The sequence below is a fragment of the Pantherophis guttatus genome, chromosome 10 (genome assembly GCF_059756535.1).
Source record: "Pantherophis guttatus breed Tessera chromosome 10, ASM5975653v1, whole genome shotgun sequence".
In the NCBI taxonomy this organism is placed as follows: domain Eukaryota; kingdom Metazoa; phylum Chordata; class Lepidosauria; order Squamata; family Colubridae; genus Pantherophis; species Pantherophis guttatus.
The window spans coordinates 28611879-28627078 of NC_142072.1; the positions used below are offsets into that span (position 1 = coordinate 28611879).

At 41.7% G+C, this 15200-nt stretch overlaps 1 protein-coding gene across 1 annotated transcript in view; it reads right to left on the minus strand.

The window, feature by feature from the left end:
• Positions 1 to 9089: 9089 nt before the first annotated feature.
• ZBTB8A (zinc finger and BTB domain containing 8A) overlaps positions 9090 to 15200 on the minus strand; it is a 28026-nt gene continuing 21915 nt past the window's right edge. Inside the window, 4 exon segments of the mRNA XM_087876767.1 lie at positions 9090 to 9181; positions 9184 to 9213; positions 9349 to 9388; positions 9716 to 10044. Of these exon segments, the coding sequence (XP_087732893.1) occupies positions 9113 to 9181; positions 9184 to 9213; positions 9349 to 9388; positions 9716 to 10044 (468 nt within the window). The 3' untranslated portion in view covers positions 9090 to 9112.

The window sequence follows — 15200 nt, forward strand, 5'->3', positions numbered from 1 at the left end:
ATCCTGGGAGATTTTCAATGTCTTGAGGGGATTTTCTTTCCTATGATTAAGAAACCAGCATTTATCAACTTTGTAAAGGGAAAACAGCACTTTGAAGTTCAGCCTCCACCTCAATCTAGTCTGAAGGGCTTGTGGGGGGGAATGTTCCTCTGCAACCTTCAGCTTCTTTCTAACAGTCGTTAGCTGGAAGGTCAGGAGAGATGATCTGCCTATGGAACGCACATGAGGGGTGGCATGGATGACGTTTCCCCCTTTGATATTTCCACAGTACTCAGACACTAATTACACTGAAACTAGGCGTGGATACTTGCCCCTGACTACTATGCCAACCACTGCCCAGATAATCAAGGGTATGCAAGCTTGAACAGCTGTTTTATTGTATCCCTTATTGCTATGGTTTGTTTAATGATTGTGCTATGATGGCTTATGTTTTAATTTGAATCACATTACAAATAAATATATTTTATCTGCTTGCTCATGTTTACTTACAAAACGGTCACACGAGTGAAGGTTAAAATGGCCCACATCTTACAAATTTTGCAATGCATACGTAAGCTTACGAGCACAATTTATAAGACTTGGAAAAAATAACTGGTTTGCTACAGCAACCAAACAGGACAGGTACAGACAGATAATTAGAACTGCAGAAAAAACAATTGCAACCAGCCTGCCTTCCATTTAGGATCTGTATATTGTGTGGGTCAGAAGGAGGGCTGAGAAAACCCCCCCTCACATCCTGGACATAAACTGGCTCAACTCTACTTGGGATGCCACTATAGAGCATTGCAAGCCAAAACAACCAGACCCAGAGACTGTTTTTTCCTCATGCCATTGCTCTGCTGAACAACTAACAGCTCAGAACATCCTCCTCCATCAATAGGAGGGGGAAAGAGTCTCATTTTTGCCCTTGAAGTTGCCATCCCTTACGGAGAAACAAGGACCCTCTTGTCCCTGGTCCGCACCAAAAGGAAATGCAATAAGCACTTTCCCTTCCTATGCATTTTTAGTCTCTGGAAATCTGCAGGACAGCCAGAGGCAGCTCCAAGTGGCCACTTTCACAAAATGAAACTCCAGGAGCCAAAATCCCACCAAGATGCTGGGCCACCAGGCTGATACTCTCCAGTTGCATGAAAAAACTTCTGAAGGATGGAGCGGAGTGAGCCACAAATTGCCCATTTTTGCAACCAATCGTTTTTCCCCAGTAACAGATCATTTTCCTTCTGGAAAAAAAGTAAATTCTGAACTGATATTGATAAAGGAGAATATTTGTAGTTCAGGGTTGAACTGTGGGGTCCTTGGTACCCTCTAAGCTTGGGGGTTTCCTATAGACATTTCATTACTCAACTAGGTAACATCATCAGTGCTAGTAAGTAATAGTAGTAAATCGAGAGCAAGCCCCCTCCCTTCTACCACTGATGTTACCGCTGTGGGTAATGAAATGTCTGCCAGAAAACCACCAGGCTCAGCATCAAGCCCCCCCCCCTTTTCCTGAATAGAGCATACAGGAGGAGCATAGTTCATGCCTGCTGGGACCCAAGAAACTGGAGGCCAAGGAGGTCAGAGCCGCTCACAAGAACTATGAGCCACCAAGCAAACAGTGGTTTTGCTGGGCTCCCAACAGGCAGGAGCAAAGATGGGAAGGAGGCCTATGCTGGAAGAGGAACAATATGTGCCCCCCATCCCCTCTGAAACTGACCCCAGGTCGGTAGAAGTGCCTCAGGCCAAGCTGAGTGTCAGCTGGATCTCCAGCATGGGGTTCGACTTTGCTGCATGCTTGCTGTCGGGTGCCATAGTAATGGGGAGGGAGGGAGCATGGCATTTGGGTTGGGGAAGTGAGCTGGTGAGGTGAAGTCCCATGTGAGCTGGAAGGGAGGTTTACTCTCAAGAATTACTGTGCTGCTGAGTGGATTTATTTACACCCAGTCAAGGCCAACCATCCTAGGATGGGTGAAATACTTGAAGATGAGCGTCACGCATCATACTGGATGTTGATTGGACCCTCAGCACTGGACTCTGGGGGGGGGGAGGAATTTGGGGAAACTTTCAATCTGTAACTTTCACATGTTTTGAATCAGATCTTGCCTTGCTTTCGCTGCTATCATTTCAAACTCAGTAAAAATACCTCCTCTCTATCTCAATGGAGTTGGGGGTTTCTTTTCTTGGGTTTTGAACAGAGGCAGGCCTGATATTGAGCCAGCAACATTTTTTTTCTGGGCCAGCAACTGGGCTTCTGACCTTCCCAGCTGGCTTCTGACAAGCAAAGTCAAGATGGATTCACTTAACTATGTCTTTCGCTTAAACACTGTGACAAAAAAGCTTGTAAAAATTAGATTCGACTGGAAGCGTCACGGCGAGACAGTCGGGGAATTAGTGGGCTCTGATGAGCTCCGTGAAAACCCAGACTGACGAACCGCTGCCGAGGGGTCTTCAGACCAGAACCATCCTGTAGGGATGGGGAAGAGGCACCTCGGAAGACCAAGGGGAACAGGCAAGTTCCTCAAAGGTCAGAGGAATCTCTCTCCGATTCGGTGGCGGGGGTGGCAGCCATTGCAGCTGTCAAGAAGCTGGGGCAACCAGACTAAGTATTGAGCAGGAGCGGTGAATGCAATGGAGTTTTTGAAGCCGGGTGAGTGACAGCCAACTCACAGGCGAAGTAACAACAACAAAAAATTATTTTTAAATCTGAAACCCCCAGCGTAAGAACAGTGGCTAACGGGCATGGGGGGAGAAAAAGAGGATGCAAGTGGAATTTAAAGGGACAAAAACCCAAAAAGAAAATTGACTTTTGGATAAAATTATCTGGAAAATTTTAAGAATTAGAAGAAATAATCCCAATTTTGATTAAAGGATTGGAAAGAAAATAAATAGATCCTTTCTTTTTGAAGGCTAAGAAAAATAAAAGACAATTGGATATTAAGCCCTGCAGCAGAAGTGCTGTATACCTAAAGATAAAATAAAGGAGGGGGGAAAAAAGAGAAAGTGAAAAGTATTTGTTTAATTTGGACTGGACTATAAAATTGATTTGCTATTTTCAAAGTTAAAAAGAAGATAAAAGAAACTAGATTGCGAATGAGGACTGATACAAAATGGACACGTTGTTAAATAATTAAGATAATTGTGGATTGTAGAGAGAGCTTCAGGAGAAAAAAGAGCATTGCAATTTTGAATCTTTGTTTTGGAAAATTTTGAACTGCATCAGTGATAATAGTCGTGAGAACTTTTGGGGAGGATTGCTTTGTCTGCAAACAGCTTGACTTTAGAAAAAAAAAGGAAACAACGGAATTTTTAAAACTGGAACACTATTAACACAAAGAATAAAATGGTGCAGGAAATTAGAGAAATGATGGAAATGATGTACTTGTCGTGGAAAACGGAAATAAGAGGAATAATTACAATGTTACATGGAGAATCGAAACTTGAGGATCCAAAAATTGAAATAGAGCACGCTCGTGCTAACAAGGAAACAAAGACACAGAAGCAAGACACAGAGACTGAATATAAAGAAGAAGATAAAGACGATGAGATTAATTTGGGGAAAAAAATTGAATATGTAAATAGTAATAATAAAAAGGAGGTTTTTAGAGATTACATTGGGATTAACAATGGAAAAAACAGAAAGGGCAGAAAGAGACAAAGAAGGAATGAAGGGTGGCATAGAAAGAATATAAAAAACTTAAATGATTACACTGGGATTAACAGTGAAAAGAAAAAAAAGAGAGGAAAAAGATGGAAAACAAAAGGAAATGCAGGGCAAAATAGGAAAGTCCAGATGTGTGAAATACAGAATGATTACACTGGAATAAACAGTGGGATAAATAGTGGGGAGATAAGAAAAGGAGAAAAGAGATGGGAAACAAGGGGAAATTTAGGGCAAAAGTGGAGAATTCAAGATTTTAAAATACAAAAGAAAAAAAGGAGAAAGAAAAAGGCAAAAATAAAAATGAGAAGGGAGAAAAAGAAATGAAAGAGAATGTTATATATATCTAGAATTGAAATATGAATAGTAATAAGAAACTAATGGGAAACCATATGAATGTAAAAATGAAACAATATTGGAATATTTGTTTTTTGTATCTGAAATCTAGATAATGACAAGTTTTTCTTTTTTTGAATTTCTGTAGAAATAAATGAATTGTGATTTGGAGGATTATATGGGCAAAATTGGTTTATTGGGAGAGTTTAATGACTTATTGGGAGAGTTTAATGAGTAACAGAAGGGGGGAAAACTATTTGGTTTATTACTATTGGTAAATATAACTAATTGACTTGTAAGAAATTGGATTGCATGGAAATAATTGGAAGATTTATGTTCATACTGGTTAATATACAAAAAAAGTTATATAATTAACTGATTTATACTAAAATGTTGGATTTATATTAAACAATTGTAACATTACATAACCAACTAATGTGAGGATAGATATAAAAATAGATGACAATGGGAAGGGGTAAAATATAGATAGAAGGGAAAAATTGAATTTGATTAGGATTAACACTAGAGATGAGAATGAAGGGTAATATTGGTTTGTTAAAAAAAAAAATAGATAAGGAATACCTATGGCAAAAAGGAAATATAGAAATTGTAAACTTAATTGAAATGACTAAATATTGTTTAAATTTGTGAACCGGCCAAATACTCTGTTCAAAGAAAATACATTGTATGTTTGTATGTGTGTTTGTCTAAAAAAAAAAAAAAGCTTGTAAAATCAGGTGCAACTCACTTAACTTGCTTAGCAACAGAAATTGTGGTTGTGAGTCAAGGCTGACCTGGGGGAGGCCAGCAGAAGAAATGTGACGCACTCAGCAGCCGACCCTGCCGGTCACTGAATTACATACGCCCATTTCCATTCCAGCCATCGGAAGGGGTTGGGGATCTGGTGCCCAGCTGCTCCCAGGCCTGGATTCGTCCTGAGCCCATGAATAGGAGACATGAATGATGGGCTGTCTGCTAAAAAGAAGGCCAGGCTTCCTGTTAGGAAGCCTTTAATTGTGGAGCCTGCCGGGCAAGAACAAAGAATGCTTATGTAGAGAGAATATGCCCATGAAAAACTTGTTATCAACTCTGAGTGGTTAAAGAACTGGTAACAATAACAAAAGCTAGATCCTTACTAAAATGTTTATTAGATGATACTTCTTATATATCTCGTCTTATCCCCCTTGCACTTTAGTGAAATTCTATAAAGCTTTCTTTATTCTATTGTTCAGGGTTCCTTGGCATTTTTGGCCAAGACCCCTTTTCTTGGAGCACTTCAGTAAAAGGAAACAAACCTGCACCTTGTGTCTGGTGTTCTTCATCGGCTTCAGCACCAGGCTCAGACCCGTATTGGGGACATGCCTGGATTTGATTGGAAGATACCGACAACCACCAGAGGAGGGCTCCCAGATGGGTAAGTAGTGACCAAAAGGTGTGTGAATGGTCTGAAGTGAGACTCTTGGTTGGTGACCAGGATTGTGTATTTCTGCATGTGTCAGCCGTAGCCCATCAGTTTTTGGCAATGACTGGGTACTGGCAAGAGACGTTGCAGGAATCCACTTGTCCCACCAATGCATAGAGTATATTGATTGAATGTAATAAGCCACTGTCTAGTGGTTGAGACACCTGGCTAGAAACCAGGAGAAGGTGAGTTCTAGTCCTGCCTTAGGCATGAAAGTTGGCTGGGTGACTTTGGGCTAGTCCTCTCCCTCAGCCCAATGCACCTCACAGGGTTGTTATTGTTGTGGGGAAAATAGGAGGAAGGAGTATTAGGTATGTTTGCTGCCTTCAGTTACTTATAAAAATAAAAGCAGGATAAAAATAAATAAAAAATGAATAAATAATAAACAATATTTTAGCTGTCTACTACAGTATCGGCTTAGCAGAAAGCTACATTGTAAGAACGTAATGATGAGAGGTGGATTCATTTAAGCTCCAGTTAGATCAAGCTATCGTTAAAATGACCTTGATACATCAAGATGTGGTATAGGTAGTCCTTGATTTACAGCAGTTCATTTAGTGACCGTTCAAAGTTACATCACTGAAAAAAGTGACATGATAAATTTTCACACTTATGACCATTGCAGCGTCCCCATTGTCATGTGATCTAAATTCAGACACTTGGTAACTGACATACTTGTGACCTTTGCAGTGTCCTGGGATCATTGATCCCCTTTTACAACCTTTTGACAAAGTCAATGGGGAAGCCAGATTCACTTAACAACCATGCTACTAACTGAACAACTGGAGAGATTCACTTAAAAACTGTGGCAAAAAAGGTTGTAAAATGGGGCAAAACTCACTTAAATACCTCACTTAGCAACATAAATTTTGAGTTCAATTGTGATCATAAATTGAGGACTACCTGTACTTCAGCTGCCAGAGGATGCCACTGTGAATTCTGGAAGTTGACAACCATTGTCTACAAATTGCGACAATTGGGAAATGCTAATTAGTATTTTTCAAACTTGGTAACTTTAAGATATGTGGACTTCCAGAATTCCTATGCTGACTGAGGAATTCTGGGAACTCACGTCCATGCATCTTAAAAGTTTCTGGGATTGAGAAATGTTGGTTTATAGAAAGGATCTAAGGTGGGGAATGGTGGCCTTGATTGGTCACAATCTGGCACTAGGATGGGATGTAAATATTTTAAATATATTCAAAATATGTTCACTTTGCATAACTGAACAGTATTGCAAAATATTTGACTGCCGTAGAAGCCAAGAGAACCAAAGATGTTGTTCCTCTAGTCTTCCATTGCAGTTGCCCACTTGACAAATGTCTCTGGCCTGGGGGACTTGTGGGGTTTTGCCCAGTGGTGAAATCCAAATTTTTTTATTACTGCTTCTGTGGGCGTGGCTTGGTGGGCATGGCAGAGGAAGGATATTGCAAAATCCCCATTCCCTCCCCCACTCAGGGACCAGCCAGAGGTGGTATTTGCCGGTTCTCCGAACTACTCAAGATTTCCGCTACCGGTTCTCCAGAACCTGTCAGAACTAGCAGGTTTTGCCATCTTATACAAGTGAAAAGTGTTTTGCCAGTCGTGTGTGTTTTACAATAAATAGCAACTAGATCAGGATCTCAGGATTTTCTTCCCCAGTGAAATTACTATTTCAGGGATCACTGAATCAGAAGGATTCAGGTTCATTTGTTTAGATCCCCCAAAATTCCTGGCAGCTGGCTGTGACCTGGGATGGATGATCCTGGCAGAGACGGAGGTTGGAAAGAGCAACTTGTGAGAAAGGAACCTCCCTGATCCCCAATAACAAACAGTGGGGGATGTTAGATACTCTGCCTAAGGTGCCAAAATAAACAATGAGGTTTAAAAATTTGTGAACCAGTGGTGGTATTCAGTTGGTTCTATCCGGTTTGGGTGAACCAGTAGCGGTGGCTGCAGGAGGCTCGGCCCACCTGCCTGGACATCATCATGTCCCATTTTTGATGTTCTGCACATACACGGAAGGCTCTGCGCATGTGCATAGAGTATGCACTCACATTTATGAACCGATAGTGAAGGTAAGTGAATACAAGCCCTGTTGTGAACTATTTTGAATGTTCAATATTTCTTCGGACAAGTAATCCTTGACTTACAATTGGAGGCCTGATTTATAGTCATAAGTCATCGTGGTCATTAAATGGATCATTGGGTGACCATGCCTGATTTCACAGCCCTTTCTGCTGCAATTGTTAAATGAATCCATCTTATCCAATAGCCTTTTTTTCTGGAAACTAGAAGTAAATGCGACCAAACTGGCAAGCAAAACACCAACAATTGTGGTCATGTGACCACTGGATGCTGCAAAACAATTAGAAAGGCCAAATGTGATTATGTGACTGCAAAAGTGGGGGGAGAAGCAGCAGTCAGAGCTTCAAAATTAAACTCAATTTTGGGCATCCCTGGTAACTTCAAACAAACATTAAGTGAGGATTACCTGTAAATATAACTTAAAACATGATCTATTCTTCACACAACATACTTCCACATCTTCATGAGTTATGAAGATCAGACTTTAATAGTGAATATGTAGAAGCCACTCAGAGTCACTGCAACAGCATATAAATTGAATAAGTAAATTTGCTTAAATGTATTTAATAAATTCTGTTCTTTTTATTAATTTTTATTTATTTCCAATTTATATACCGCCCTTCTCCCTGAGGACTCAGGGCGGTGTACAGCCAGAATTAAGAACATGAAATACAAATATTAAAAAACAATTAAAATATATATAAATTTGGCCCAAAAATTAAAAATCACAAACCAATTAAAACATTTAAAAATTTCTTCTTAAGCCAGCCCGGCTTGCTGGAAAAAGTGGGTTTTAAGGGCACGGCGGAAGGCACTGAGTTAGATGGACCTCACACCTGATCCTCTTCCCACTGATTGAAATACCCAACTCTGATTTCCCCTTCAGATGAGCTGGGCAGGGTTTCCCAACCATGCTCTGGGAGCAAATTCTGGGAGTTGATGTCCACAACTTAAAGTTGTCAAGGTTGGGAGACCCTGCCCGAGGCTTCATGTACTTTTGCCACACACAAATAGGTGGCTTTAGATCATTTTCCTCAGTGAACAAGTATAATGCTTTTGACGGATTTGTTTAATTCTCTTTTTTTAGTTTTAGGACTTGTGTCGAGAACAGATCTCATTTTAAATCTATTATGCAGAAATATTGAACATTCAAAGGATTCACAAACTTTGAACACCACTGTCGATCACTGGCAAGATGGAGCTAAACTTTATAGTATCTCTTTGCTTTCATCTATTGGCCACCTGGTTTTTTTCTATTTAATTGCTTCAATAAGAGAGAGAGAGAGAAAAAAGAAAAACAAAAAGCACAACTGGAGAAAGGAAACCACAAAAACTCAGGAGAAGTAATCGTAATGACTTGTGTCACCAAACAGTGTTGGGCTAAATGAGAAAATACATTACCTCTCACAAGCCGGCATGTTGGTGCAGTGTAACATTTTCATAAAGTCAAGGAAGTGAACATGTGTGAACACATGCATCATGAGGAAAAGCTGCACTACCACATGTGTGCTCAGGTGCTGGATTTGAAAAGTGTAATTGTTCTACCAGGTGCAAGGCCTGCTGAAAGGAGATTTGGGAATCAAAAACTGGTTTTGAAAACGTAACTGTTTTTAATAAACAAACGATGCTTTGGAGAAGATGCATGCTTGCTGAAGAATTATAAATTGTTGTCCACTTACTGTACATTCCTTTGAGTGTACTGGCCATGTTTCTAAGATAACACATAGCTGAGGTTACTGTCCGTGGCTGAGTATAGGCTGAAACACTGCTAACCTTTTCGCATTAGTGTTTATAGTTAAACAAAACTCTCATATTTGCAAAAAATTTAATTCAGTAACTGAATTACTATGAAGTTGTTCACTTTTATTTTGAAGGGCTTCCCAATTCTGTAAAAGGATTAAGAGGACAATTTTATATTATCAAAAGTTATCAGTTGCCATTTGCAAATAATTGTTCATACATTGCGCCATCTTGAAACGAAGGCCTCCTTATGCAATAAAATAGCGATACTTGGGAGTAGCTAAATTCAGAAGGGACACAATGGCATGTCCGTCACTCATGCAGTTGACCCCAAGCCAGGGAAAGCCTTTAGAGCAGAAAGCCTTTGGACCCTGGGCCAGCAAGCTGGGCGTCAATGCTCAAGACAAGGAATGATATATAATGTAACAGGAGGAGGGGGGAGACTCTATTCATGATCAGTTCTTCATACCTACCTGATATTGGGCTTTACATCTTTTTCCTCGGCTTCATCATCACTGTCATCCACTTGCTGGATAACCAGATCAGATGAGCCATCCTCTACAATCTCCACATCGGATCTATTGTCTTCGCTGTAATTCCAGTTGGAATCTTTGTCCTCTTCTAGAGGAAACTCTGGGGGCGGTTCTGTGTCCAAATCAATGCGGATGCTGTCGATCCCAGCTTCAGAGAGGCACTCGTTGCAAAGTCTGTAGCGTCTTGTCCCTTCCTGGACCACCTGGCCTGTCATTTCGGTGACATGACGTTTGCATTTTCTGCAGATGGGTTTGCAAGCTTGATGGATCTGCAGTGATGGGAGGGGACATTATTTATTTATTCAATTTATATCCCGCCCTTCTCCTAGTGGACTCAGAAAGTGCTTAGATGGAAATAGAATTGTGTGGCAATAGCAAATAATACTCCCTTACTGAGAGAATGACTCAGTTTAGTCCTAAATTAAATCAATTTAATCTAGAAAAGACTTTGTCTGTTTGTAAGAGCTGGACATAATTAGTGTTTGAATACAATGGGAGGTAAAAAAAAATGGCGCTGAATCATTTCTCTGTGGCTGTGAAGAAAACTTTATGAAGTTGTTTATAACATCAGCAGGAGTCAAGGTTGAGTCAAGGAAAATCTAAATTTCAGGATAAGAAGGACTTTCTCCCTCTTTTTTTTTTTAGCAAAGAAGAGATGAAAACAAATTACTTGTAAAGCAAAGAAATTATAGGATAAATCTCTTGTACAATTTTGTAAGTATATACAATTTTGTATATAATTACATAAGATACAAGGTGATATCAACAAAGTTATAAAATGCAAGGACAGTTTCAAGTATTGTTTTTTGCTTCAATATTATGTTTATATTAGCCACACATGCACTCCACCCTTTGCAAAATATCCTTCTTCAGAAAAATAACAGAACAGAATAACAGAGTTGGAAGGGACCTTGGAGGTCTTCTAGTCCAACCCCCTGCTCAAGCAGGAGACCCTCAACCATTCTGGTAAGGGTTGCAATCTCTTCTGAAAAACCACCAGTGATGGAGCACCTACAGATCCTGAAGGCAAGCCATTCCACTGGTGTGGACAGGGTCCTGGTTAAGATTAGTGCCGCCACGTGTTTATTGGACCCGTGTCCCTCCTGGTTGGTACTGGCCTCCCGGGAGGTTACACGAGGCTGGCTCCAGGGGATTATAGGTGCTTCTCTGGGTGAGGGTGCCTTTCCTGCTGCCTTGAAAGAGGCAGTAGTGAGGCCCCTCCTCAAGAAGCCTTCCCTGGACCCGGCTGAATTAGCCAACTATCGTCCAGTCTCCAATCTTCGTTTTGTGGCGAAGGTTGTTGAGAGCGTGGTGGCACGACAACTTCCCCGGCACCTGGATGAAGCTATCTATCTAGACCCGTACCAGTCGGGCTTCAGGCGGGGGTACAGCACAGAAACGGCATTGGTCGCGTTGGTGGATGATCTCTGGAGGGCTCGGGACAGGGGTTGTTCCTCTGTCCTAGTCCTATTAGATCTCTCAGCGGCTTTTGATACCATCGACCATGGTATCATGCTGCAGCGGTTGAGGGGGTTAGGAATAGGGGGCACCGTTTTGCGGTGGTTCTCCTCCTTCCTCTCCGACTGCTCGCAGTTCGTGTTGGCAGGGGGGCAGAGGTCGACCTCGAGGCGTCTCGCATGGGGAGTGCCGCAAGGGTCGGTCCTCTCGCCCCTCCTGTTCAACATTTATGTGAAGCCGCTGGGTGAGATCATCCGTGGTTTTGGGGTGAAGTGTCATCTGTACGCTGACGATACTCAGCTGTACATCTCCACCCCAGACCACCCCAACGATGCCCTTGATGTGATGTCCCGCTGCCTGGAGGCCGTGCGGGTCTGGATGGGGAGGAACAGGCTCAGACTCAACCCCTCCAAGACCGAGTGGCTGTGGCTTCCGGCGCCCCGATATAGTCAGCAGGTGCCATCGCTGACTATTGGGGGTGAATCTTTGCCCCCCACAGAGAGGGCTCGCAATCTGGGTGTCCTCCTGGACGCACGGCTGTCTTTAGAAGAGCACATGACGGCCGTGGCCAGGGGGGCCTTTTATCAGGTTCGCCTGATTCGCCAGTTGCAGCCCTTTCTGGACCGGGACGCCTTGCGCACGGTCACTCATGCCCTTGTCACCTCCCGGTTGGACTATTGTAATGCTCTCTACATGGGGCTCCCCTTGAAGAGCACTCGGAGGCTCCAGCTGGTCCAGAATGCGGCCGCGCGGGTGGTTATGGGCGCAACCCGTTATGCCCATGTGACACCCCTCCTGCGCGAGCTGCACTGGCTCCTGGTGGTCTTCCGGGTGCGATTCAAGGTGTTGGTTACCACCTTTAAAGCGCTCCATGGCATAGGACCCGGGTACCTCCGAGACCGTCTTCTGCCACCAATAGCCTCCCACCGACCAGTTCGTTCCCACAGAGAGGGCCTCCTCAGGGTGCCATCAGCCAAGTTATGTCAGCTGGCGACGCCCAGGGGGAGGGCCTTCTCTGTGGGAGCCCCAGCCCTGTGGAATGAACTGCCCCCGGAAATTCGTAAGATCTCCGACCTCCGGGTGTTTCGCTGCGCATTGAAGACCCTGTTGTTCCGCCAGGCCGGACTATCAACACAATAGTTTTAAATTGGGGTATTTAAATTTATTGGGGTTTTAAATTTGAGCCACTTATTTAATTATTTTAAATTTTATATCATTGTTTTGTCTGTGTTTTTAAATAGGCTGTACACCGCCCTGAGTCCTTCGGGAGAAGGGCGGTATAGAAATAAAATTATTATTATTATTATTATTAATTATTGGAACACTGCTATCATGTCACCCCGATCCTTCTTTTCACTAGACTAGACAAACACAATTCCTACAACCATTCTTCATATGCTTTAGCCTCCAAACCCCTAACCATCTTTGTTACTCTTTTCTGCACTCTTTCCAAAGTCTCTACATCTTTTTTCTTTTAATAATATGGTGTCCAAAATTGAATGCAATATTCCAAGTGTGATCTTACTAAGGCTTTATGAAACGGTACTAATACTCAGGGGTGAAATGCTCCAGGTTCGCGATGGTGGCAGGTGGTTCGGAGAACCAGTAGCAAAAATTCCTGCCTCCCCCCACATGCCCAGCTGAGTCGCGCGATTATCAGAGGCTTTTTTTTTAACTTTTAAAAGCATTTTTTCCTGCAACCTCTTCGGCTGAAAAAATGCTTTTAAAAGTAAAAAAAACCCCATCCAGTCACATTACCCCCCCACCAAGCCACGCCCACAGAACCGGTAGTAACAAATTTTACATTTCACCACTGCTAATACTTCATGTGATCTTGATTTCATTGGCTTTTTTGGCTGCTGCTGCACACTGCTGGCTCATTTTTAAATGTTTGTCCACTCGGACTTCAAGATTCTTCTCACTGTTACTGCTATTAAGCCAGGTTTTACTTAACCTTTACCTGTACATTTGATTTTTCTTGCCTAAATGTAAAACTTTACTTTTCGCTATATTGAATTTCATTTTGTGGCCCAGTGTTCAGTGGTGGGTTTCAAAAATTTTTACTACCGGTTCTGTAGGTGTGGCCGGGTGGGTGTGACATGGCTTGGTGGGTGTAGCTTGGTGGGCATGGCAGGGGAAGGATACTGTAAAATCCCCATTTCCTCCCGATGGGACTTGGGAGGCAGAGAATAGATAGGGGCAGGGCCAGTCACAATTTTTACTACTGGTTCTCCAAACTACTCAAAATTTCCGCTACCAGTTCTCCAGAACTGGTCAGAACCTGCTGAAACTACCTCTGGTTCAAGTCTGTTGAGATTCATCTGGATCTCGAGCCTATCTTCTGAAGTGGTTGCTATTCCTGCTTTAAAGAGTGTTAGACTAATGACATGAAGTTAATTCTGAGGTACTGAGGCATGTGATATCACATATATATTGAATGTTCAATGTTCCACTGAAGTCTGGGAAACAGACCCCTTGTCAGTCAACAGGAGTTCTGATTTACCACCAGCTTATCAGGTACTTAGGAGCCGAAGGATTGGCTGCACAAAGAAACAACAGCCAACCACTTAATAGCTGGCTATCAACACCCCAATCAACCAATAACAAGCCATCCATCCAGTTGTTAAGGTGTATTTAGACATACCTTATTAGAATTGTTTTTGTAGCTTAACCAATATCCATGAGGGTCAAGAGCCAGCTACGTCAGTTAGTTCCATCATTGTTATATTTCCTTCTAACATCATTTCAATGGCTAGAAATCTGGGGTAAATTTGCCTTTTGCAAGTATCATGTGACATTTTCCTCCTCTATATTTTCTTGTTCATACAGTTTTCTATAATAATCTTGTGTAATTTCTTTCTTCTCTTTATTCCCAAATCTAATTTGTCCTTGGTCATCTATTAGCTGTGTTATTTTCCTTGATTCTCTCTCTTTTTTCAGCTTATATGCTAACCATCTACCTGGTTTGTTAGCATCTTCAAAATAGTTCTGTTTAACACTTCTAATTTTTTGTGCTAAGTCTTCTTTTTCTATTAATCCAATTTTATGTTTAGTTGTATCCATTTTTATTTTGATATCCTTCTTTTGTGGAGATTTCTGAAATTCCTTTTCGAGTTTCTTGTAATCATCCTCTAGTGTTTTATAGGCTTGTCTTTTCTTAATATTTCTTTTCCTTGTATAGTCAACTTTCAGAACTCTGGTATAAGCTTTCATTGTATCCCAAAGATTTTGCATCAATGTGTCCTCTATGTAAAGGGCTAAAAGCAACTTTTTATTTTTGGAAGGAAGGGAGGGTTTCCATCCATTTCTTGTTTTGGCAACAGGCAGACCTGGCATCAGGCTGTTTGTCTTTGAAAGTACCAGGAATGTTCAAGTATGATAAAAGATCTGAAGCTTTCATGAAAAAGTGACCGATTGTTAGAAAAACCTTGGGCTACCTATGTGATAATACAGTATATCTAGTATTTGTGCAACTGCAAAAGACTACTAAAGTTTGTTCATATCTATTGTTGAAATGACAGACATGAGAGTTTAAGGTTCCGTTGTATATTGGTAAGAAGGAGTGAATCAGTAGCTACGGGATGGCCAATGGCCAATACTTCAGTGAAGACTGAAGTAATGAGATTCTTGATCTGGAAGAGTCTGCATTCTTGGGATGTATCTGTAGTACAGGTAGTCCTCAATTTATAACAGTTCATTTAGTGACCATTCAAAGTTAAAACAGCACTGAAAAAACTTGCTTATGACTGGTTTTCACATGACAGTTCCAGCATTCTCATGATTACATGATCAAAATTCAGGCGCTTGGCAAATACCATGTACCATGATTTTTCGGAGTATAAAACGACCTTTTTCTCCCCTAAAAGAGGGTGAAAATTTAGGTGCATCTTATACACCCAAATGGAGCCCCTCCCAGCCTCTCAAATGGAGGTTTCAGAGGTTGAAAAAGCCAGGCACAGAGTTCACA